This window comes from Capra hircus, chromosome 6 (genome assembly GCF_001704415.2).
Source record: "Capra hircus breed San Clemente chromosome 6, ASM170441v1, whole genome shotgun sequence".
In the NCBI taxonomy this organism is placed as follows: Eukaryota; Metazoa; Chordata; class Mammalia; order Artiodactyla; family Bovidae; genus Capra; species Capra hircus.
The window spans coordinates 19,199,278-19,227,277 of NC_030813.1; the positions used below are offsets into that span (position 1 = coordinate 19,199,278).

The 28,000-nt window shown below is 35.3% G+C and overlaps 1 protein-coding gene across 1 annotated transcript; it reads right to left on the reverse strand.

The window, feature by feature from the left end:
* AIMP1 (aminoacyl tRNA synthetase complex interacting multifunctional protein 1) lies at positions 514-27,991 on the reverse strand. Its single transcript, XM_005681335.3, has 7 exons — positions 27,693-27,991; positions 18,793-18,926; positions 16,739-16,852; positions 14,179-14,346; positions 7,572-7,783; positions 4,425-4,593; positions 514-1,391 (listed from the first exon to the last, which is right to left on the reverse strand). Coding segments are annotated over exons 1-7 (966 nt in total). The 5' UTR covers positions 27,695-27,991; the 3' UTR covers positions 514-1,224.

The window sequence follows — 28,000 nt, forward strand, 5'->3', positions numbered from 1 at the left end:
AACACATCTTAGCTTACCAGAACTCCATGGACGTAAATGAATGATACTTTTTATAACTCAGCATGCAGGACTCTTTTAAATGTTTTTGCTTTGTCTTTCCTTCTTATTGTAAACTACAAATAGCAACAGTGCTAAAATACTGTGTGTGATTTTTCTTTTAAAATAGATATTCCTACCTCCATAAATGTTTCTCTTTTTTGGTAAGTCATCATCTCAAGGTGGGTACTTGAAGTTCATAGTGCCTAAGTTAATTTTCCCTGTTCCTACAATATCTGAAAGATGAGAGAAAATAGGCACTTGACATCTTAAACTTACACGTTAAATTTTTGGCTACAATTTATTTTAATATATATTCTTGAAATATATTTCTTTTAATGTGTTTCATATGTATTTAGTATGATGGTACATGAAAAAATAAAAGATGTCAATCTTAAATGTTCTTCTAAAGATAAAGCTATAAATAATCTTTTATTAGGTATCTAAAGAATCTTTGAAGTCACCTCTAATAAAAAGTGGACTATTTAATGGTCAATTTAATGGAATCTATATTAGCAACACTTTAAAATGTGTTTATTCTTTAGACAGTCAAGATTTATTACTATTATTATTTATTATGTTGATAGATGCAAAAAATAAGTTCACTACACAGTTGGAAGTTTCAGTCTTTTAAAAAAAATCACTGTAAGTATACAAATCTGGGTTACTCTGGCAAACAATAACAACAATGTTCAAATGCCATGTCTTCTAGCTTTTATGCTGTTTGGCTCTTTAGAATCAACAGATGGTCATCTTCGATACCATTACAATATGATTAGTTAAAAAGCCTGACAGAAATTTTAACTTGTCTTTTTAAAGAGAAGACATTTATAATAAAGATACTAAAAGAGGGCTTCAAATTGCAAGCAACATGTGCCTACAAATGAGAAACTAAATGTTAATCTGAAGTTTTCTAAATGTATAAAGAAAAAGCAATGTGCTAGCCAACACAATCACTGAACAATCAATCAGCATGAAACAGGCAAATTCCTCCTTGTAGGCTCAAAACCTACAGGTATAAATGTACTGTTTCTCTAGTCAACAGAAAACAATACATATTAGGTAAAAGACTACTCAAATCTAGAAGAGAAATAACCACAAAAATGAGCCAGTTGTATTTTAGCTATGAGTGACAAATGTTATTTCTTTTTATTGTTTTCTCTAATGTATTTCAGAAACTGAAGTGTTTTATTTTATTCCACTGTTGGCCATAGTTTGAGCCCTACACACTCCCTTCCCTTTCACCTCAAAGGGAGCACCTTTGTATGTAGCCACGCATACATCATTAGTGTAAAGATCAGGCTGGATCTGTTCCCAAATCTTCTTCTTAGGATTCAGCTCCTTGTCGGGCTCTCCTGTTGGGAGAGGGAAAATAATACAAAGCTAACATATTAATAAACTGTCATCAGAGATTTCTAGTGAATTATCCTAGATACAATCTCTGATCTTTAGACCTGATAAGAATCTAAATATTTACTTTTAACACTTTAGTTCTATGACATCAGCACTTTTTATATTCTTAATTGGTAAAATAGTTTGTCATTTCCTTATGAATGTTAAAGGTATTATTTTTCACTCTTTTAAGAAACAGCTGTACAGCTAATTTATTCCCCAAATGATCAGAAGGAAACTACAAGATACTCATTTTATCACTACATATAAAGAAAGATTTTGAACAGATGAGAGCATAATTTGATGTGCTGCATTTTTATACATGGCAGAAGCAGCTTATGCTTTACTATATGTTTCAACAAAAAATGACTAAATTGCTGCTACAGTACTTAAAGATTTCCTACAGTACTGGAAATAACTTAAGTGTATCTAGCTAAATATGATAACTACTCTGAATTTTATCTGCTGCCCATTCTACTTGGTGAGATTGAAAGAAAACCAGCTGAATGAGAGAAGAACCTTGCAAACAATTTGGCTGATAAGGTGCTGATATCTAAAATATATAAAAAACTCATACCACTCAATACCAAAAAAACACCCCATTTTTAAAGAGTAACTGGGTCCAAAAGCTTAAGAGTCTTGCATTTATACATGCTTTGAGATTAACCATCAACTCAGATTTATTAATAAGACTCAAAACTAACAGGAATAATCATGATCTCAGAAAAGTCTGAATGCAAATTTCCATTTATTATCAGACTAAATCCAGTGCATCCTCAAAAAAAAAAAAAAAAGGAAAAGAAAGAGAAGGGAGTGTCAATGTCTTTGCCTTCTTGCTGTAATATTGTGTTCAAGTTATTTTTCGTTGATACTTTAGGGACTAGATATTGAAATAATTTATGGCTTTACAGGATTTAAGACTAAAGAAGGAGTGGGTAGGGGTTTGAGCCATTATTATAAATATATTATGTGGCATCTTCTAAACTTTATGGAAGCAATAGTTTTATAGTTGAAAAATCGTTATTCAAAGGCTTGAGCCCCAAATGCAATTTCTATACCACACTTACTATAACATGAAATGTAAATCTCTAGACACTGAGCACATCAAATGAACATCGAAATGTACCAGCAGACACCTTAAGCTTTAAAATGTAAAACATATGCTGAAAAATAAAGTACAGATAAATCATGGCTCTCTCTGGGAAAAGAAAAAAAATACAGTAAGACTAATCATCTGTTGCATAAATAGTATTAACTGTTATTTCCTTTCAGATTTACTGCTACAGAAGCAGTAACTGATATGCATAAGCAGGATGAGAATTAACAGACCCCACGTCCCCAAGTTTATCAACTATTTGATGCTGTTCAGTTTGGTTAAGCATTTTATAAGAGTATAATTCAAACAACTGCATGGGCCACTTAAACATTAGGTTTTTCCCTTTCACTTTAGAAAATTTTTTATATGTTATCTACATATTCATTTACTAAAGCACAAGGAGAAACTATGAATATGAAAGGAATTTTAGACTGCAATGATGTAGATATAAACACACACCAACAGCCAAACAGATTGAAAGATTAAAAAATATGGTAAAGGCAAGAAATCCACTCTGGACTATTAGCATCTCTAATGTTAAGTCACTGAATATCTTAGAAAAACTCCACACTACTTAACGGTAATGTCCAGATAATAACAACTGATTCAAATGCTGAAACATTTACCTGTTAATTCTTTATAAGGTAAGGGGAATGAAAGCTGTCATAGAAATAAAAGAACTATAAGCCTTCTCTGATTAAACAGTCCATATGATTTCATAGCAAGCCAATGATCCACCAACGAAAATGCTGGTAATATTTGAGATTCAGGCACATCTATTTTTTGATCTTTCTACAAATCTTAAGTAGGTAGCTAAGTTCTATTGGGTCTTGGTTTCTAAATTTGTAAAATAGTGGGTTAAAATAAATGATTTCTTCCAGTTCTAAATATCCGACTTAATTTATATAGAAAAATAAAACTTAAAATGCACTCATCTTAAGTATTTAAGTAAAAAGGAAGGCAAATATTAATCTGAAAAGACAAACCAAGAGTTTTTTTTCCTTCAGTGTATGCTGAATCTTAAAAGAAAAAGTTCACTTTTATTTTCATTCCATTCCAATTTAGAAAAACAGAATTTCAGGTTTGTCAGGTATAAACATGACATCCTAACCAAAAGCATAACGTTTAGGGAAGTGTTTTGATTTCCCGGTAAGCAGTGGTGATTGTGACCAAAAGGCAATATAGTCTTTTAATTTCTGTTTTTCCTCTTAAGAGGTCTTCCACTTTTATGAAAGGAATGTTTATTCTACATCTGCCAAGCTTTCTTTACTGCTTCCAAAGACCTATTTGAAGAATTTTTTTTCTCAGATATTAGGAAGCTTTCTCACATATTAGGAAGCTTCATCTGTCTTAGGAGCACTTTACTAGAGAGAAGAAACAATATGAAATGAACCTTCCTTTTAGATTATTAAAAAAATATGAATTTCACCTTAGAGATTTCCTCTAATCCTAAAGGTAGTAAAAGCATATGCAAGTATATTACTAGGTTGACTTTGAGAATTATACAGTTTCGGCTCCTTGTCTGAACTTTTCATCTCTTCATCTTTCTATGTTGCATTCTGAGATAATCTACGCTTAAATGATTTTGTAGCACATTAACTGGTTCTCTATCCATATCACACTCTTCTGTTATGTAGGTATCAAAATTAGTATTTCACTTAGGGTACAATCTCTCTGGTGTTTTATGCAATTTGAGTGTTCATGGGGAAGGAGTAATTAGACAGTTGTGCTTAATGTACCATCTTATGTCAATCTCAATTAACAATAATATCACTAACAATGGTCATTTAGTGTAAAGTCTTACAAGTCATATAGAGGAGTGGTCTTAAATTAAAACGTTCCAAAATAGTTTTCAGAACCATGATTCCCAAATTACAAACAGTAACTAATAAATACTTACCAGGGAAAGCATCAAAAGTAATTCTGTCCCCAGGAACAGATCCATCAGGAGGTGCCAAGATTTCCACTTTCTCTGGTGAACTTGCACACATCACCATTGCCTGAGATACTACTCCCCTCATCTTTGCAGGTTTCAGGTTACAAAGTAAAACCACCATCCGATTTTGCATCTGTGTGAAATACACATTGATGATTAAAGATGTACAAAGATTTAGAATAATTTTATCTAGAATACATTAAGGTACTTCTAATATGCTAAATATCAAATGTTCTATTTTTGTGGCTGTTTTATCCTTATCTGTGTCCAAAATCTTTTACGTTGTTAAGCCTTATATCAATATGAAAAAAATAAAATAAAATTCTACAAACTGACAATACATTATAGATCAAACAGCAGAGGCAATAATATTTCACTTAAAAATAAAGAAATGACTGAGTGAAACAGATTTGGTTTTAAATTTCATTGCTGGTTCTCATGTACTAGCAATGAGACTCATAAAGTTGATCTCCCTGTTTCCTCACAAAATGAGGGAAATGATATAAAGACACCACAAGGATTAAATCACAACATATATATAAAGCATTTAGCTTAGCAACAGCACTAAAATAAATGCACATTTTTCCCCTACATGTTTGATCATTTTCAATACTATCCAAGATTCATTTCCTAAATTAAAAAGTACTGATCACTTAATTTAAGCTTTATGCACAGCACAACAAACGATAGCTATTTCTATAATTTGTTCAGAAGTAAACAACAATTTCTTTAAACTTCAAGAGTTGAAGTCTCAACTTTTTCGTCAATGAGCAAAAATAAGGGACACAGTTGTTTAAATTCTTTCAGTAGGTTTAAAATAAAATAACATTCAAGAAGGGTCACTGCATGTGGGAACAGGACACATTCTAGATGAAAGATGGTTTTATAAATAAATATTATGTACAAATTTACCCCCACGTTCTAAGATTTTAAAAAAATGAACCTAAGGTTCAAATGGAAAAGTCCCCTTTTTTGGTGATCTTCATGAATTCTTATTCTCTTCAGACATTAAATAACTTTAAGATGCCACATATATGGGAACTTAATAAAAAAAAGTTACACCAAATATGTCCAAAAAAACAACAGGGTTAGCTAGATGCAGTCTGTTAAGAATCAGATGATAGCCTGTAGACTTTTACCTTAGAAAAATAAACAAATGTACAAAATTTGGTATACAGTTTTAGGAAGCTAAATGCAGTTACTTTATACACTGCTGACTAGCACTGACTTGATGGTTAGATTCAGATATGTATATAAATACTTTGCATATGGCTGTGAATGACAGCTTTCGGAAAAGAAGAACTAGTCTGTAACTTAGGAGAACAAAAAAAGTTGAAGCCCCAATGAGGAGGAGTTTTTCAAATTTGAGCTGGCTCAAGATCAATTGGTTCTTTCTCCAGGGTTCCTTATGAACCTAACTTCATAAGTTGTTATGAGAGGGTCCTGGTCCTATATAAAATGAATGTTAAAAAGAAAAAGCACACACCAGTGTCGTCTATCTTTTTTCATAGATAAGAGAAATTTCTTCACTGATCTCCTTAATTCCATTTTTCTTACCTCAACAAAGCAACCAGATGATACTATTATATATGTGAGACAGACCATATTATCCCTTAGCTCAAAAATCCTCCAGTGGCTTTCATCTCACTCAGAGAAAAAGCCACAGTCTTTACAATGATCTCTAGGACGCTACAGCATTTGGCATCCTTATCTGACTTCATCTCCCATCACATTTCCCGTTATTTAGTCTGCTACAATGACACTGGCTTCCTGCTGTTCTTTGAAGATTCCCAGGATAACATCTGATTCAGGGCTGCCTGAAAATGCTATTCCATAAGAGCAGAACTATTTGTTTTCTTCATTTTCTTAGACCTTTACTTAAATACCACTTTGCTCTTCCCTGGCCACTTTTTTCCCCTAGCTTCAGGACTTTCTAGATTCTTTCCTTACTTTATTTTTTTCCTGATATTCACACACTGTGTATCATGGAAGTTCTGATCTCCCAGATATGAGCTTCAGAAAGGCAGGGGCTTTTGTTTATTTAATTATTGGCATGCAGGCTCTTAGCTGTGGCATGCTATCTTTAGAGCACACAAGTTTAGTAGCTGCTACACACAGAGTTCTTTCTAATTGCCCCATGGATGTGGGATCTTAGATCCTCAACCAGGGAACAAACCTACATCCCCTGCATTGAAAGGCAGATTCTCAACTACTGGACCACCAGGGAAATCCCAGGTTTTTTTTTTTTTTTAAACAAATCTATCATTCATCTATCTACATATTTTTCTTTCTTTCTATTCACTTGCCTACAACAGTTCCTGGCACAGTGCAGATTCACAGTAAATATCAGCATCTAAAAATAAGAATGAATTAACGTAGGGACTTGTGCAAGTTCACAAAGTCAATCAGCAACAGGGCTGGCAAAGAACCGAGAGGCAGAACTATTTTAATGTGGAAGACTATGATCTTTGCAGTATCTCTGAAGCACCACGGAGCAGAGGAAATAGGTAGATGATGCAAATTTCTATAGAAGATGTCTAGAGAGAGCAAGTTATAAATTATTAATGTCTGACATTGGAAATACATATAAATACCTAAATAATAAAATTTTAAAACATGCTATTTTTAATGAATAAAGGAATACCATTAAAAAGTTCAAGTTCAATCTTCAAAATTCCCTCTCCTCTTTCTTCTTCCAGTATGAAAATACTTGAGTTATAAAGATATAAGACTTGTTTTCTCAAGTCTAGATTGGTGCATTCTGAGCTTATATAATGGTGATTTTAAAATTAAAATCAGGGAATAAAATTCCATGATGGAACAGTGATGATAAAGTAACTAACTAAAAATACTTTCAAAAACTGAGAAAAAAATAATACATCATTTCTTCTTTCTATGGTCATGACTTTGATCTTAATTTACAGATCTTTGGCAAGTTTTTGGTATTTCTGGGCACTTTTTGATGGACTTATCATATTAAAATCATCAACTGAATTAATCAATATTAACTCATGTTGTGTGGTCTGATATAAAATTACATGAAAAAACATTAAGAAAGAGGGATTGACACGGAAAAGCATATGTAGAAATGATTTTAGCTACATAGATTACCTGTTCAAGAGGAACATGATTCACCAGGCCACTGACCACCGTTCTTGGGGCTGTTTCTCCAACATCTACTTCTTCTACATACAAAGAATCTGCATCAGGGTGTTTTCTAGCAGTGATGATACAACCAATTCGAAGATCCAGACGGGAAACATCAACAGGCTTAGAGTCAGCACTTCCTGCTACTGGTTGCTGTTTTTTCTCCTTTTTCTCTCCTAAAAAATAGTTACAAAGGGTAAGCTTCAGAAGTAAAACAAAAATATAGTATTAAAATCTCCACAGTACTGATTCTGATGAGTTTAAAAGAAAAAAAAAAATGAGGGTTTATCTTCTATCTTCATTTAAGTAACAAAGGAAAGAATTATCCATGTCACAACATCTTGAATCCCCTTTAGGCTATTTCTCTGTTGAACTGTCTATATCTCTAGTTAAAGACACAGAGCAGATGTTGGTAATCTATGGCTCAAGGTCAAATCCAGCCTGCTGCCTGTGAAATAGTTTTACTAGAACAAAATTATGTTCATTACTTTACATACTGTCTATGCATGCTTTGGTACTCTGGCAGAGTGGAATAATTGTAACAGAGACTTTATAGTCTGTAAATAACCCTCTACCGAAAAAATTTCCCTTTTCCTGAAACAGAGAGGAAAAAATCCTTTTAGATTTACTGTGACTCTACAAGAGTGAAAAATTCTTTAGAAAGAATATCATAAGTAGCCAACTGACAGCATGAACTACAATCAAATACAATTTCTCTGATAAAATGTGTCTCTCACCACTTAAACATACCAGTAAATACACAATGAATTTCTCCATTTCTTATACTCCTCTGAAGACTTATTAGGACTTTAGATTTGTCTACAGAAACTATTTGAGTGGAAGAAAACATTTTATTCTGATTACGTTTTCAAAATTCTACTTTTATTTACATGCTGATAATATAACTCTTATAAGCATAAGATCACTTTAGCCATTAAGTCAAAATTCAACCTGAATACAGTTCAAATTCCTAAAGTTTATGTTCTCTGGCAAAAAAAAAGAGTAAGACAAAACTACCTCCTAATCTGTAGGACATAAGCTGTTATGACTTGAAAGCATTGTTTCTTAACTACTTTGTTCCATCTTTGGATAAATATTTACTGAGATATAAGGCACTGAAAAAAGTAAGACGAGTGGCCTACACTAGCCAGGCACTAAAAATCTCTTATAAGAGAGACAGATGTGGACTCCCCTGGTGGCTCAGTGGAAAAGGATCCACCTGCCATTGCAGGAGATGCGGGTTTGATCCCCGCGATCCAGGAAGATTCTACATGTGGTGAAGCAGCTAAGCTTGTACGCCACAACTATTGAGCCTGTGCCCTACTACTGAGCCTGCGCCCTGGAGCCGCAACCACTGAGCCCGCAAGCTGCAACTACTGAAGTCTTGAGTGTCCTAGGGCCCATGCTCTGCAACGAGAAGCCACTTCAGTGGGACGCCAGTGCACCAAAACTGGAGAGCAGTGACCACTTGCCACAATAGAGAAGAGCCTGCACTGAAGACCCAGTGTGGCCATCAATAATATTAAAGAAAAAAAAGACAGATATACATAATGAACATGTGATAAATATTACAAAATAAAAAGAAATACAGAAGCACAGGGAAGAGTAATTCTGTCTGGAGTGGGAACAGATGATTTTGCATAAAAGACATTCACAATTTTCACAAAGATTGCTTATAAAAGAGAAAGTACAGCTAGTTCAAAATAAATGACAAATTTTTAGTCTCATTAGCAAATTTTTTAAAAATACCACTTTTCATGTAACATATCAGCAAAGATTTTTTAAAAATAGTTAAGAGCCCTAATGATAAAGAAATATATATATAATTACTACAAAAATCTTAATAGTTATTTTTGAGTGATAAACTATGTATTTAAAACACTACATATGGCAACCCACTCCAGTATTCTTTACTGAAGAACCCCAAAGACAAGAGGAGCCTGCCAAGCTACAGTCCATGGGGTCACAGACAGTTGGACACATGTAGGTGACTGAACAACATACATACTACTGTAACAATATGATATAGCTATATTCATGAATTTTAAAACTTTAGGCATTTGAAATACCTTTTTCAGGGATTTACATACACTGGTGATTGTAAATATGAAATTCCATACCAAGAATTTTGTTAGTCATCATAAAGAGACTTTAGAAATGTTTCATTAACAAATGAGTAATGCTCGTAAGTGTAGTATAGAAAGACTGTATGTGTCCCACAGCCCTTGCGAGAGCAGAATTTTGGCAATCTTGGCAGTCAACATAGACGAAACAGTCCTCTATTCCAGCACTGTCCAAGACAGCAGTTGCTGACTCCATACGATTTTTAACATTTAAAATAATTTAAAACACAGTTCTTTAGTCATACTAGACACGTTTTTAACCATTTAGCAGCCACACATGGCTATGTCTACTGTGTCGGATAACCCAGCTATACAGAACAGAAAGTTCTACTGAACACAGGTATTCAAGACCTAGATCTCCATTTGGTCTTGGATGCTCCCTCCTCAAAAGCAAGACTTTGTTGTCTCATTTAACCACAAGACTGACTGATCTTGTGGCCACAATACTGCATCCTCTTTGAGGATGGACTTTTTACTAAACTTATAAAAACAGGTTGCATGAATGTTTTGTGCCTACTTAATAAAATTCATAAAAAGAAAGAATCAGTCTGACTTGCTTCCTTTGTAACCATACCACCTAGTGGTGAAGCGATGTAGAAGAGGATGCACAACACCTAGAAGTATTCATGCTTATCAAAAGGAATGGACAAGAGTTAGGTGCTAAAATGGCTTAGATAGGTTTACGAATCCCTCAGCCCTTTTATATTTTCCAAAATAATTTGAAGAGTTTAAGTACCATGAGAGGCATGTGTAATGAATGATGAAAACATATTTTTTGACATTTGGGAAAATGAAGTCCAGAAAGGAATAAAGGAAAGTTAAAATAAGGAGTCAGATTTATGATTAAAAAAATAGCTTTAGCGGCCAGGTAAGGACAAACTAGAAAACACGAGGCTTTAACATTAATTCAGATGAGATCACGAGAACCTGGACTACCTGGTGTCACAAGGTACTAAGTCGCTTCAGGTGTGCCAGACTCTTAGTGATCCGATGCACTGTAACCCACCAGGCTCTACTGTCCATGGCATTTTCCAGGCAAGAACACTAGAGTGGGCTGCCACTTCTTCCTCAAGGGATCTTCCCAACCCAGGGATCAAACCTGCATCTCCTCTGTCTCCTATATTGGCAGGTGAATTCTTTACCACTGAGCTATTGGGAAGCCTGAATTACCTGGTAGCACCTATAAAATTGCAGCACAGAACTGGGCTCCAGATAGGTTTTGGTGGGAGGAATTACAGCCAAAGCTGATTTTATTGTGCTTCCCTTTATTCTGCTTTGCAGATAACTGCATTATTTACAAATGGAAGGTTTGTAGCAACTCTGCATCAAGCAACTTTCTTGACATCGTTCTTTCAGCAGCATTTGTCACGTTGTGTCTTGGTGTCAAATTCTGGTAATCCTTAAAATATTTCAAATTTTTTCATTATTATATTTGTCACGGTGATCTGTGGTCTGAGATCTTTAATGTCACTACTGTAAATGCTTTGGGGTACCATAAACCATGCCCATATAAAAGGCTAAACTTAATAACTGTGTGTGTTCTGACTGTTTGACCATCAACCAACCCATCTGTCTCTCTCCTGTTCCTCTGGCCAAAATTAAGCCAATTAAGAACCCTACAATGAAGAAAGAGAATGCAGCTATCTCATTTATAACTTCTATTTTGGTTACATGTTCAAATAATATTTTCAGTGTATTAGGTTACAACATATTATTAGAATTAATTTCACTTGCTTTTTATATTAATGAGATTGCTCAGAAACATTAAACTATATATACACTTCATGTTATATATCTATTGGACAGAACTCTCTTAGAACATTATGGTCCAATAATACCAAAAATGAGTTTAAATGTTTATGTTTTTGTTACATAAAGATATGACCAGGGCATCAATACAAGACTCTGAAGTGTAAAAGCAACAAGAAAACTTTAAAACTCTTTGTCATTAAAAAAAAAAAGAACCCTACAATGGCCTTTAATAAGTGATCAAGTGAAAGGAAAAGTCACATACTCTTCACATTTAAAAGCTAGGAATGATTAAGCTTAGTGAGGCAGGCATGGTGAAACCCAACACAGGCCAAAAGCTGGATCTTTTGTGCCAAACAGCCAAGTTGTGAATGCAAAGAAAAAAGTTGTTGAAGAAAACGAAAAGTGCTACTCCAGAAAAGACATAAATGATAAGAAAGCAAAACAGTCATGTTGATAATATGGAGAAAGCTTTAATGGTCTGGAGAGAAGAGGAAACCAGACATATTCCTTTAAGCCAAAGCCTAACCAAGAGCCAAGCCTTAATTCTCTTCAGCTGTGTGAAGGCTGATAGAGATAAGACTCTGCAAAAACAAAAGGTTAAAGCTAGCAGCACTTGGTTCATGAGATTGAAGGATACAAGTTGTCTTCATAACATAAAAATTCAAGGTGAAGCAGCAAGCGATGTAAAAGCTGCAATTCAGGTCTAGTTAAGATAATTAATGAAGTGGCTACAACAGATTTTCAATGTAGATAAAAATTATAAGCCTTCTATCATAAGAAGACACCACCTAAGACTTCCATAGTTAGAGAGGAGAAGTCAATGCCTGGCTTCAAAGGACAGGCTGACTCTCTTGTTAGGGGTAATGCAGCTGGTGACCTTAAGTTGAAGCCAAGGCTCATTTACCATTCTGAAAATCCTTTGGCCCCTAAGAATGACACTAAATCTATTCTGCTTGTGCTCTATAAATCGAACAACAAAACCTGTGAACAGATGGCAGTACATCTGTTTACAACATGGTTTACAAAATATTTTAAGTCCACTGTTGAGAGACTTTCACCTCACAAGGACTTCTTTCAAAATGTTACTGCTCACTGGCAATCCACCTGGTCACCCAAGAGCTCTAATAAAGATGTGAAATGAGATTAAGCTTGTTTTCATGTCTGTTAATACAACATCTATTCTACAGCCCATGGATCAATAAATTTGACTTTCAAGTCTTATTCTTAAGAAGGACACTTTTTAAACCTATAGCTGCCACATAGAGTAATTTCTCCAACAGAATGACGCAAAGTAGATTGAAAACCTTCTGGAGATGATTCACCATTTGAGATGTCATTATGAATTCATGGAAAGAGGTCAAATATCAACATTAACAGGAGTTGGGAAGAAGTCAATTCCCACCCTCATGTATAATTTTGAGGAGTTCTAGATTTCAGTGGAGGAAGAAACTGCAGATTTAGCAAGAGATCTAGAATTACAAATGGAGCCTAAAGATGTGACTAAACTGCTGTAATCTCATGATAAAATATTAGTGAATAAGGAATTGCTTCTAATGAAGGTACAAAGAAAGTCGTTTCTTGACATGGGATCAACTCCTAGTGAAGAGGCTGTGAATTTTGCTGAAATGTAACAAAGGATTCAGGACATTACATAAATCTGGCTGATAAAGCAGTTGGCAGGGTTTGAGAAGACTGACTCAAATTTGGGAAGAAGTTCTACTGTGGGTAAAATGCTATCAAACAGAATTATGTGCTACAGAAAAATAGTTTGTGAGGAAGATTCAACCAATACAGCAAACTTCATTGTTGTCTTATTTTAAAAAACTGCCACAGCCAGTCAACCATCAGCAACCATAAGCTTGATCAGTCAGCAGCCATCAACACTGAAAAAGACTCTCCTCCATCAAAAAGATTATGACTTGCTAAAGGTTCAGGTGATGGTTAGCAGGTTTTAGCAATACAGTATTTTTAATTAAGGTATGTACAGTTTTTTTTTTTTTTTTTAGGTATACTGCTATTGACCACTTAAGAGACCACAGTACAGTGTAAGCATAACTTTCATATATACTGGGAAACCAAAAAATTCTTGTGACTTGCTTTCTTGTGCTATCTGCTTTATTTTGATGGTCTGGAAATGAATCTGCAATATCCCTGAGATATGACTGTACACGTTTTGGCAGTCAATTAGATAAAAAAATTGAGGAACAGTGACAAGTTAAGGTTGACTGCAAGATTTCTACTCTAATTGTCTAAGTGGACAGTGATATACTCTCTACTTCAGTTCTTACGGATTCCTAAAACTTTAACTCCCCAACGCTAATTCAGACATTCTACTTTGACTGGAATATTGCTTTCTTATCTTCATGACTGCTTCTAAGCTAACTTTCTGCCTGTGATTTCTCTGAAACTGTTCCCTACAAATACATTCAAATTCAGTCGTACCAAACTGCATGTGGTTCTCTCCTTTCTGGTTTGAGTTATGCTAGTCCCTCTACCTCAAGTCATGCTCTTACCCTGTCAACCTGGTCAACCTTTACAACCCTTGAGGGCCCACCTTTCACGTTCCACTATCCTACTGTTCTTAAGCTTTATTCTAATTCATAGAAGTTTGAACTTTCTTCTTGACACTGTTATGAAAAATGTTGACATTTGGTAAACTAGTCAAGTGCCAAACAAATTTAACTGTTAAAAAGTACCTTTCTTTTCAGCTTTCTCTTTCATCTTCTTTTCTTCTTCTCCTCCTCCTTTTACTTGCTCTTTAGCACCAGAAGATATGGTTGTTACTGGTATAGATTGCATCTCATTTTCAGAAACTGTAGAATCCGTTTTTAGTGGAGTACCAGATGGAAATGGTATTTGTTTTACTGACAAAGAAAATGAAATGTCACTTATGTTAAACAAACAGTTTCATTTCAAGAAAATGAAATGTCATTTATAGTTTTCATGACTGAAAACTATGAAACTGTGAATCATAAACTATTCTGAAATGAATACAGTTGATATATAATGTTATAGGTATTCAATATAATGATTAACAATTTTAAATGTGATACTCTATTTAGTTATTATAAAATATTGCCTATATTCCCCATGATGGATAATATATCCTTGTAGCTTATCTAATACACAACTATTTGTACCTCTTAACCTCCAACTCCAATATTGCACCCCTTTTCCCTCTCTCCAGTGAAAACCACTGTTTTGTTCCCTACATCTATGAATCAGCTTTGTTTTTTATTGTATTCACTAGTTTGTTGTAATTTTAGATTCCATCTATATGTATTTGACTTTATCTGTCTGACTTATTTCACTTGGCATGACACCCTGCCTTAGTCCACCCATGTTGCTGCAAATGGAAAAATTTCATGCTTTTTTATGGCCGAATAGGACTGGCAAAGGTCAGTTTTCATTCCAATCCCAAAGAAAGGCAATGCCAAACAATGCTCAAATTACCGCACAATTGCACTCATCTCACATGCTAGTAAAGTAATGCTCAAAATTCTCCAAGCCAGGCTTCAGCAATACATGAACCATGAACTTCCAGATGTTCAAGCTGGTTTTAGAAAAGGCAGAGGAACCAGAGATCAAACTGCCAACATCCGCTGGATCATGGAAAAAGCAAGAGTTCCAGAAAAACATCTATTTCTGCTTTATTGATTATGCCAAAGCCTTTGACTCTGGATCACAATAAACTGTGGAAAATTCTGAAAGAGATGGGAATACCAGACCACCTGACCTGCTTCTTGAGAAACCTGTATGCAGGTCAGGAAGCAACAGTTAGAACTGGACATGGAACAACAGACTGGTTCCAAATAGGAAAATGCTGTATATTGCCACCTTGCTTATTTAACTTCTATGCAGAGTACATCACGAGAAACGCTGGGCTTGGAAGAAGCACAAGCTGGAATCAAGACCGACAGGAGAAATATCAATAACCTCAGATATGCAGATGACACCACCCTTATGGCAGAAAATAAAGAGGAACTAAAAAGCCTCTTGATGAAAGTGAAAGAGGAGAGTGAAAAAGTTGGCTTAAAGCTCAACATTCAGAAAACTAAGATCATGGCATCTGGTCCCATCACTTCATGGGAAATAGATGAAACTGGAAACAGTGTCAGACTTTTTTGGGGGCCTCCAAAATCACTGCAGATGGTGACTGCAGCCATGAAATTAAAAGACACTTACTCCTTGGAAGGAAAGTTATGAGCAACCTAGATAGCATATTCAAAAGCAGAAATATTACTTTGCCAACAAAGGTCCATCTAGTCAAGGCTATGGTTTCTCCAGTGGTCATGTATGGATGTGAGAGTTGGACTGTGAAGAAAGCTGAGCGCCGAAGAATTGATGCTTCTGAACTGTGGTGTTGGAGAAGACTCCTGAGAGTCCCTTGGACTGCAAGGAGATCCAACCAGTCCATCCTAAAGATCAGTTCTCGGTGTTAATTGGAAGGGCTGATGCTAAAGCTGAAACTCCAATACTTCATGCGAAGAGTTGACTCACTGGACAAGACCCTGATGCTGGGAGGGATTGGGGGCAGGAGGAGAAGGGGACAACAGAGGACGAGATGACTGGATGGCATCACTGACTGGATGCACGTGAGTTTGGGTGAACTCCGGGAGTTGGTGATGGACAGGGAGGCCTGGTGTACTGCGATTCATGGGGTCGCAAAGAGTCGGACACGGCTGAGCGACTGAACTGAACTGAACTGAGGCACTTTTAAAATAATTCAATAAAAACTTTCATTTCATTTACAACATACCAGGTGAAATGATAAATATCTGCTGATTTGGATATTCGATTTCAGGCAAATTACATCTCTAAGCGTCAATGTATAAAACAAGAATATCTGTGTACATAAGATTTTAAGGATAAAATACGTAACGTATATGAACCACTTGGTAGTGCCTGGCATACAGCAAAACTTAATAAATGTTAACTAAATACTATCATGGCTTATTTTCAACTCTACTCAATCGGGAATAGTGATGATCAAGTTTAACAGGGGATCAGTGATGATCACAACAGAGATTAAGAGTGCAGCTCTGTAAACTCCAATTTTGGCACTTTTTGCATGATCTTAGGCAAGATCATCTATCTGCCTTTTCTAAGTCTGTATGTTCTCTTCAATGTAAGAGGATAAATGCATGAGAAGGGCAGTTCTGAGGATGAGACGAGTAATCAAGCGTAAAACCCAACTTAATAAAGCATGTAATAATTATTGTTATGAATCAACCTATCATTTCTATGATTAATCACCTCCATTTTGAATTTCTGCCTTAATTAGCTCTTGTTTCAATCCTTCAATTTCTTTCTTCAATTTAGCATTTTCAACTCGAAGTTTCTTCTCTTCTCTCAAAGTTGCCTGCAAAACTGGGATCAAGAACCACCAGTTAAGATACAGCTCTGTTTTCTACAAGGTTTCTTATGAATACTACTTGATAAAAACATAGCCAGTATAAACAAAGCTAGAACCAAATGTTTCACCAGTTCCTTTGTATCAGTTTAATATTTATTAAACAACATGATATTTAAAAGAGAAAGGGAGAAAATCTTGAAGTAAAAACAGAAGAGGTTTTGTTTATCAATCATTTTCCTAGCTTTTATAAAAATGCTATGACAGTGTAAGAACCTCGTTCAGTGTTATTAACAGGTTAACTGAGAGACAAATATCAGATACATTAAACTTTTTTCAAAGTCTAAGATCTAATAATGATACCAAACAATAAAAAATCGTTGTCATTTCTTCCTTTTTAATCAGTATCTTGTAAAGGGAAAGGAAAACTCTCTAATTCCTAATGTCTCAGAAATAGAGCTGGTCAAACATTAAATGAAATGATTTGCTCAACATAGTGTGTTAAAGGTGAGCAATAGGGTATACAAAATATCAAAGACAAAGATTCTCAGTGGGGTTGGTACCGCTCTCTAGGGGGTACTTTGAAAATCTGTAAGGGAATTTTTGGCTGTCATGAATAATGGGAGTCAGTACTGGCATTTGGAGGGCAGAGGTCAGGGATTTCAGATGTTCTGCGACAGGTTAGATATTCCTGTGAAATGAAGAACTGTCTCATATCCTGCAGGATTTTGCACTGACATTGTACAGATGAACAGGTGAAATCCTGTTTATTATTTGGGCCTAGATTCTAGTTATTTTTTACATTTAAACATTTTTAAACATTTTCATTATACTCTGAATTTTCTAGGAATCAAGTACCATGCAAATCAAGCATGAACTGTACTTTGTTTTGTTCAAGAGTTCTATCTAAAGAAACATCATTCATCATTTTGAGTAAATCAAAAACATGACTCAAAGCTGATTTTGGTATCTGGGTTGCCAACACAAAGGCATACTATTATATCACTCTGTCCTATGCCTGCTGCATTTCTGCTGATTCCATGTATGCGAATCATATAGCATGTGATACTCTTGCGTCAAGCAGTATATCCAGTACTACTCTCCATAAATTACTTCCTTTTTAATTCTCTTCTATATTACATACATCTCTATAATCTGTTCATCTTTCTAATGGAAAGAAGCATTAAAAATTTTTTTAAATAGTAAGAAAAATCCTTTTTAAATTGTAAGAAAAACAGTAAGAATATAAAACATTACAAAAATAATTAAAACAGTATTTAAAAAGAAGAAAAATTTGATAAAGGAAAAATTTTTTAGATAGTAAATGTAGGATTCTGTAAGTCACTCAGTTTTATGTAGCAAAGAAAAGCATTTATTCAAATAAGTGATGGTAAAAGATTTTGGAATTTTCATAGCATTACCATTGGCTATTGAGAAATAACATATACAAAAAATAACCTAAATTCTAGAAGCAGAAATTTAGATTTGATATTTTTGTGAATGCATCATAGCAATTTTGAGGTAGAACATAAGTACTGGAAAAAACTGTAAAAACCATTTCAGAAAATACCCAAAAAGAGAGCAATGTGAAAGTAAAGATTTTTCTTTTATATGAAGTTAAAGGAGATACTTGAGTTTCTATTTGATTTTACCCAGCCTTCTTCATTTTTAGTCTCTAACTCTATACCAACTTATTTTAAATATTAATTTTTCTTTATTAGTCTTGAATTAACACATTGTTTTCTCTAAATATTACGTGTTCACCATACACCAATTCTAACTTATCTTAATCCCAGAATATTTCTTCACTCATAATTGCAACATTAAAGGAATACAGAAGTCATCAAGACTGTGAAGTAATACTGTCTGTGGTAAACACATTTTTTTTTTGTCATCACTATATGAATTCATTTTAAGTATCTCCCTAGAAAACTTACAAATTTTCAAATTTTCTTACTTGCTTTCTCCTTAAGAAGAGCAACTTGCTGCTTAAGATATTCAATAATTTGATCTGCTTCGGCACCCTTCTGCTCCAGTCTCTTCAGAACAGCATCACCAGTTGCCATTTTTGCCAAGATACGGCAGAAACTCCTAAGTGAAAAAAATGAAAGTGATACATTATACTGTAGAATAAGTAAGTTTATTGTACAGGACACCATGAACAAGCAGTCTGAAAGGAAAAACATTTCTACTGCAATAGAACCATATATTAGAAAAACAGATCAATTAAGCAGCAGAAATGTTAACAGATTAATTCCTCACTCTGATTGGAAAAGAAAATTTCATTTTTTCCCAAAAGCAGAAAATACAATATTTAATCGTATTTCAGGTTAAAGTTTTAAAGCAAGCTTTAAATACTGCAGAATATTATGACATAAGAAAGGAACACTAAGAGACAGACTAATAACAACCTTAACTAAGAGATAACTGAGTACTATACCTGAGTTCCAAAGTAAAGACAATTACTGAATCTTTTCTTTATATGTTTCTTTCATGTATTGGGTATTTCCACTGTCTATTTAATTATGTACAAACTTACATGTAAGGAAGAACATGTAAATTAGGAAAGACAATATTAAAAGAAAAAGATCAACAATTAGGAAATATCAATATTAATCATATACTGAGATATAATGTCAGTGTGTATATATTTTATATAGAGAGAATTCTATAGAATTCTTTATATATAGACATAAAGAATTCTATACATATATAGACACCCTGACATTATGTATAGAATTCGAATATATTTGAATATATTCTATATATTCTATATTCGAATATATTCGAATTCTATATAATATACTCTAACATAATATATATTATATATACATACACTGACATGACATATATAGAAGTCTGTATATCATATAATTCTATTTCCTTTTGTAGAAAAAAATAGAATTTTAATTTTATAATAATTCATAGAAATTAGAAGACATCCTATCAGTATGCAGATATTGCAAATATAAGCAAAATTCTGGGATTAATTCATCATGTTCGAAAGTTCAAACTTTTGAAGCCAAGTTCATGAAGTTTATACTGCCAAATATTAAGACAGTCACAATGACAAAAGGTTAATCATTAACAATACTAAGAATTGCTTTTTACTTAATTTAGCATCAGTTTACACTTCAAAGTATGACACAAACATTGCTGAAACAGTTCTTATTTAAAATAAATGATACACACACAGCGGTGAAGTTTTATTAAAAAACTGGCTAAGAGTGGACAAATAATATGATTGTTTTAAAATTTCAAATTATTAGGCAAAGAATACTGAGATGTTTACTTTTTATAAAAAGAAAACCAACCCTCAAAAATCTTTATGCTAACAGCGACAATGTATGATACAGAAGAAGTTTTAAAAACCTTATAAAAATAAAGTTGTTAGTAATGAAGAAACTATAAATGGGGCAAAGGTGGTTAATCTGGAAAAGCCACAGTAAACTGCTCCATGGACTATTAAGGACTATTACTTAATAGCTTAAAAAAATAGAGGGAAAAAAATGTACAAGAGTGAAAATGAAGATATAACTTCTTAAATTCTGCCAATTTTTAACCAAAAGTGAATACACAGTAACCCTGCTATTGCTCCTCAAATGTTAAAGCCAGAATTTTAGAGAAAAATACATGGACATATGATGAAAATTTAAAGTAAAAAAGTTATGTTTTTTTTTAACCTTTAGTATCCCAGTTACAGCATTCTTTTAGTTTGATGTCTATTTCAGTTTAACATAAGTAATGACCAAATATTATATATTTCAATAGGCGAAATACAGCTATCGCTAACAGATTTGGCCTAAATTGTTTGGCGTAAGTTTTAACTTTTGCTTCCCTGCTGCTGCTGCTGCTAAGTCACTTCAGTCGTGTCCGACTCTGTGCGAGCCCATAGACGGCAGCCCACCAGGCTCCCCCGTCCCTGGCATTCTCAAGCCAAGAACACTGGAGTGGGCTGCTATTTCCCTCTCTAGTGCATGAGAGTGAAAAGTGAAAGTGAAGTCACTCAGTCGTGTCCGACTCTTAGCGACCCCATGGACTGTAGCCCACCAGGCTCCTACATCCATGGGATTTTCCAGGCAAGAGTACTGGAGAGGGGTGCCATTGCCTTCTCCGTTTGCTTCCCTACCAATGAAATATTTGATGAGTGATACTAAGATGAATGTGAAATTAGTGATACATATTAGAAAAAACCCTAGTAAACTTCTCTTAACAGATACGAAATAAATAGATTTAAGTGTAAAACAGGTCTCATAAATTGAACAGTAGTTCCATAAAGCCATCTCACAAATACATCAAGTTGCTTACAAAACCAAATATGAAACATGTGCCCTAACTTACAAAACAGCTTCAAAACTAAGACTAAAAATAATTCACAAAATACAGGTAATAAATCCTTCTCTACAAGCAAAAAAGATCTATAATTATCCTGAAATAACTCTATTAACTACCTGGAAAACATAGTTATGAGTTAAGTAAAATATAACTTTTGTGATACGTATTGAAGCACAGGCTGTTTAGGAAGAGAGAATGCCATGTTTCAAAACACAGAAACACAAACAAGTTAAACATATAAATACATGTACATATAAGAGGAAACAACGTGATAAAGGGAGATGACAGAATAATCCTCAAAATCCTTGTTAACTAATGGTGAGGGGTTAGGATATATAAAGTGAAAAGAGTAGCCATTTCAGGAAAACCAATATATTATTAGGCTTCCCTGGTGGCTCAGACGGTAAAGCGTCTGCCTGCAACGCGGGAGACCAGGGTTCAATTCCTGGGTGGGGAAGATCCCCTGGAGAAGAAAATGGCAGTCCACTCCAGCACTCTTCCCTGGAAAATCCCATGGACGGAGGAGCCTGATAGGCTACAGTCCATGGATTCTCAAAGAGTCGGACACGACCAAAAACAGGAAAAAAAATTACAGCCTGTTAAGAAGAGTTAATAATTCATTTGGTAGAAAATGGTTCAACAATCAGCTTTAAACATTTTTATAAGTAAACTTTATTTTATAAGTAAACTTTAAACATTTTTATAAGTTTTTTCTCAATATAATGTATGTATCTCTCACTCAAATACAAACAGGTAAAACATCATCCAGCTTTTCTTATACTTTAAATACTGCAGGATACTAATATACTATCCATATAAAGATAACTAATATATTTAATTATAATATATTAATTTAGTTAATATATTATAAAAATAAGTATAATTTATATCCTTAGCCGTAAGTGTAAAAATACTTGCTTAAATTAAGGTCTAGTTTTAAATTGGTAAAATCCAGGACCTAGAAACATGAGCTACCTGAAACTTTCAGTAAAAATGAATTTTCTAACTACTAAGTGGATAAACAGGAGAAATAAGAAAGAAAAAAGAAACAGTATTAGCAACAGACAGAAATGTTACTGGAAAACACTTATGTCAGCTATGAAATCTTAAAATACTGAGAATACAGAAGGATCCTATTCAACCATTCATATATAAAATAACTGTGGATGAAGCCATCTCGGTTTTCTTCAGGTACCGGTTAAAGAAGCGACTGGCTACCCACTCCAGTATTCTTGCCTGGGGAACGGACAGAGGAGTCTGGTGGCCTACAGCTCATGGGGTTGCAAAGAGTCAAACACCACTGAGCAACTAACACTTTCCACTTTCCACTTTCATGTTTATGGCAACAATGCTAGCTTAAGGTCACTGCTTTAAGTTCAGACAAATGTTTATCATTCAAGCCGGTGCTCATTTCACTACCCTGTGCTGACTGCTGCACAGGGTTCAATTTTACATTGAGTGTCCACTGGATTTCAAAATTTTAGGCCTGCTTAGTCTCTTCAGAGCTTTTAATATGCTAATACATAGAGGATTTCTCAAGATGATAAAGTTAATAATAGGTAACTTCTGCAGAGCATTTATCATGGGCTGGCTAAATGCTGTGCATACATCAGCTACAAATACAGCTATTATCTCCATTATATATAGAAGAAAATTTGACCAAAATTAATTTGCCTCAGGTCATGTGGCTAGTTTGTAAATGAGGATTAAAACTTAGGTCTGTCTGATTCTGGAGTTAGCTCCTTTAATGCCCAAGCTATAATATCAATAAAGGATATGATTATGACGCACTTCCTGAAGTATTTAGCCATAGAATGCTAACCAACGAAAAGCTATTAAAATTTACTTGAACAAAAATTTTCTGCAACAGTTTGGGAATGCTGACTTACTCTGCACCAAAATAAAAAAAAAAAGATTATGTGATTAAAATAGATATAATACTTTGTAATTACAATTTAGATTTGTAATATAATTACAAATCTAAAACATTTACAGAGAAGAAAACAGTATATCCAGTATGTTAACTGTATTTGGACAGTAGGAGTCAAAGCTTTTTTCCCCTTTTCCCTCTTCTAAATTTTAAAAAATAAACATTCTATGATAAAAAAACTTTGTAAAGTATTAACTAAGTTACTCTGCCCTTTCACATTGTTTTTTTTCAACATAACCACCATATTTCATCAAACCTAAAATGCTGCTGTTAAGATGCCACTAATCATAAAACCAGGTAAAGCTGATTTTATGAAACACATGAATTTAGACTATCTTAATCATTAAAACACTTACATAAAAAATTATTTCTGAGATTCCTATCATTTCTTTTTTTAAGATTTTTTTTAATGGACCATTAAATTTTTTTAATTGAATTTGTTACCATACTGCCAGCATTTTATGTGCTTTTTTGGCCACAAGGCATTTGGGATCATAGCTTTCTGACTAGGGATCAAACTCATACTCTGCATTGGAAGGAGAAGCCTTAATCACTGTATCATCAGGGAAGTCCCTGAGAGCCCTATCATTACTAAATGGCTTCCCTTTACTTCAGCAATCTCTTCGGTAGTCTTCCTCATTCTGATTTTAAATTGCCAGTATTTTAAAAATTAACAAATCTTCTACCCCAGTCTCTCAATGTTAGGAACCAATCAAACAGTTGCTTTGAAATGGCAGTTTTAACTACAGATTTTCATTTCTACTTTATAGCATAGAGAACTCCACAAAAATTTGGAAGTGATTCTCTATTTCTCAAAATATCTGATTTTGCTGTCTCAGAATTGCAATTAACTAAAAATTTATATTCTCCTTAGACACTCTAAGCATTGTATCTCATCAAATATAAGATGTCGTCAATTGTATAATGGCTCCAGTAATTAAGGAAAAAGCCATCGCTGATTTAACTGATCTAATTGATCTAATGCTTTCTTACATTTAGTCACATCCTGTATTATGTACTGAAATACCTGCTTTGAATTTACTGTTTCTTGCTTTCAAGTATGTGATCAGGGGATGAATTCAAATTTCAGCTCTGCCACTCATTCATTAGCTGTGACTATATTACTGAAGTATAGCTGATTTACAATGTTGTTAGTTGCAGGTGCACAGCAAAGTAATTCAGATATATACATATACACACACACACACACACACATTTATTTTCTTATTCAGATTCTTTTCCCATATAGGTTGTTACAAAATACTGAGCATAGTTCCCTCTGCTATACAGTAGGCCCATGTTACTTAACCTGTTTTATATAAAGCAGTGAGTGTAAGTTACTCCCAAATTCCTAATTTACACCCCCTGCCTCATCTTTCCCCTTTGCTGACTATAAGTTTGCTTTCTACATCTGTTAAGTCTGTTTCTGTTTGGTAAATAAGTTCATGTTTAGATTTTACATATAAGTGATATTATATGATATTTGTCATTCTCTCTCTGACTTAACTTCACTTAGTATGATAATCTCCAGGTTCATCCATCATGCTACACATGGCATTATTTCATTCTTTTTTACGACTGAGTAGTATTTCATTGTGGATATGTGCGTGTGGACACAAATGTGTGTCTATACACACCATATCTTCTTTATCCACTCATCTCTTTGATGGACATTTAAGGTGCTTCCACGTCTTGGCTATAGTAAATAATGCTTAGGTAAACACTGGGGTGTGTGTACCTTTTCGAATTATAATTTTCTTTAGCTATCTTCCCAGGACTGGGATTGCAGGATCATAGGGTAGGTCTAATTTGTTTTTTAAAGAATCTCCATACTGTTCTTGATAGTGGCTGCACCAATTTACATTCCCACTAACAGTGCAGGAGGTTTTCCTTTCCTCCACACCCTCTACAGCATTGATAATTTGTAGATTTTTTTGATGATGGCCATTCTGATTGATGTAAGGTGATAACTCACTATAGTTTTGATTTGCATTTCTCTAATAATTAGCAATGTTGAGCATTTTTCATGTGCCTTTTGGCCATCTGTATGTCTGCTCTGGAGAAATGTCTATTAGATATTCTGCCCATTTTTTGATTGGGTTGCAAGGTGATCACCACAATAATTCAGTTAACATCCTTTCCCATACATAGTTATAATTATTTTTCTTATGATGAAAACCATCAAGATTCAGTCTCCTGTCTTCTAACATGCAAAACTATTATTAACCATAGTCACTATGGTGTACATTACATCCCTGTGACAATCATTTTACAACTGGAAATTTGTATTTATTCTTGTTTTTCTTTACTCACCAGAGCTTTCTTCCCCTTTATGAATGAGGACACAGGGGATGCTGCAGGGCTTAAGGGATGGCTATGAGAGTATGGCTAAGAGAAAACAGTCCATGTATCTCAAACACTATGGCCATTAACACAGAAAAGCCTTTTGTCCAGTGACATATATAAAAAATTTTAAAAGGGATATGTCCTGGTTTCCCAAGACCCTCTACCAAACAAGGTCATCTTTTATCTGGTAAGATTTTTCCCAACAGGATTTAACCAAACCTTTACCTTATAGGTGCACTCACCACTGTTTTTGTTTGTTTGTTTTTCCATTTCTAATCCAAGAACACAGCTAATTAATAGTAGCCACTATTTTAATGGGCCTGGCATACTACATACAATGTCATTTAATCTTTACAACCAGTTTATAAACTCAAGGGAAATTATGTGACTTGTCTCAGTTCAGTTCAGTTCAGTCGCTCAGTCGTGTCCGACTCTTTGCGACCCCATGAATCCCAGCACGCCAGGCCTCCCTGTCCATCACCATCTTCCGGAGTTCACTCAGATTCACGTCCATCGAGTCAGTGATGCCATCCAGCCATCTTATCCTCTGTCGTCCCCTTCTCCTCCTGCCCCCAATCCCTCCCAACGTCAAAGTCTTTTCCAACGAGTCAACTCTTCGCATGAGGTGGCCAAAATACTGGAGTTTCAGCTTTAGCATCATTCCTTCCAAAGAAATCCCAGGGCTGATCTCCTTCAGAATGGACTGGTTGGATCTCCTTGCAGTCCAAGGAACTCTCAAGAGTCTTCTCCAACACTATACTTCAAAAGCATCAATTCTTCGGCGCTCAGCCTTCTTCACAGTCCAACTCTCACATCCATACATGACCACTGGAAAAACCATAGCCTTGACTAGATGGACCTTAGTCAGCAAAGTAATGTCTCTGCTTTTTTAACACCATTCAAATATTAAATAGTAAAGCCATTATTTTAACTTGTGTTTGATACTCCTAACCTCACACTAGGAGTTATTTTAAAGTGTTCCCCAAACAAAATTAAAAAAGATTAATTCATCATCCATTAAAATTCTTGCATAACTACATTATGAGGACTGAAAGTCTCACTGGCCATTTCTTACCACCCCTATTTAAGCCACCATCGTAACTTGCCAGAATTTGTGCACACCTCTCCTACCTGGTCTTTCACCCTATTCTCTCCAGTCTATTCTGGACAGCAGCCAGAGAGATCCTTTCAAAAAGGCAGTCAGGATGTAACACTTCACTGCTAGTGAATTCACTGCTAGTGAAGTGACCTAGATGCCCTTCAAGATCCTTCAGGACCTGTTCCTGCTCTCTGATTCTTTCTCCAGCTCTAACTCCTTCACTCAACTCTGACCTACAGGTTTCCTTGCTGTTCAAGCGAGTTTCTGTCTGATGGCTTTTGCAGTGCTTGATCCCTCAGCTTGACTCTAGTACCGCAAAATATGGTGGTTGTTCAGTCACCAAGTCCCGTCTGACTCTTTGTGACCCTATGGACTGTAGCCCGTCAGGCTTCTCTGTCCATGGGGATTTTCAGGCAAGAATACCGGAATAATCTCCCATTTCCTTTTCCAAGTGATCTTTCTGGACCAGGAACTGAATCCGTGTACCCTGCATTGGCAGATGGATTCTTTACCACTGAACCACTAGGGAAGCCCCTTCCCAAATTACTCTTACAGCTAACTCTCTTGTTTCTGTCACCTCTACTTGAGAGTGACCTTTTCAGTGCGAACTTCAATGGCCACACTAAAATTTCAAGCCATATCCCCCTTCCCTGCTTTACTACTTTTCTTTTCAGCACTCACTACAACCTAAGACACGATAATGTTTTAAACTCTGTTTAATATGTCTTCCTCAATAAAACATGAACTACGGGAGAAAGGAATTTTTATCTGTTTTACTCATTCCTTTTAACCAACGCCTAAAACGGTGCCTGGAACATGGTGGACGTCGAATAACTACCTGCGCAAAGAGCGAATTCCCATCACTGCACCCAGTGCTCTCTCACACGCACAAAAGTAAACATGTTTGTGTATATACTTTTTCTAGCAACATCCTTTCCCTCGGCCCCGCGTCCCATTTTTCAAACTTGGCTCCTTCAAGAGGTCCCAAGCTCTTCCATATTTCCTCAGGCCTAGATCCACGCTGCTGCGCGCGGGCTTCCCACTAGTACCCGCAGGCCAGGTCCTATCTCCCGAAGGCCAGTAAGGGAAAGGGGACTCCTACGATCGCAATCCGTCCTCCCCGGGACCTTCTGCGGAGAACACTCACATGTATCGGTGGACTGAGGCACCTCAGCAGCTTCGGCCGGGAGCAGGTAAGGAGCGCCTCCGCCTCACGAAGGAAGTGAGAAAGGACCCAATAAGGTGTCCTCGCTAAACGCCCGAGCGGTCTACAGAGTCCATTCCAAATTCTCTGTCCTCCGCTTTTCTGTGCGCAGCCACACCACATCTCCTGTCGTCCATTCCCTCAGTCAATAACGCCAATCATCCTGCATCTCTTCCTCGGTCGCTACATTTTCTCGCCAGGTTGGGCAAGAGGCAAGATGCCACACGCCGGGGTCTTTCTTTAGAATGCCG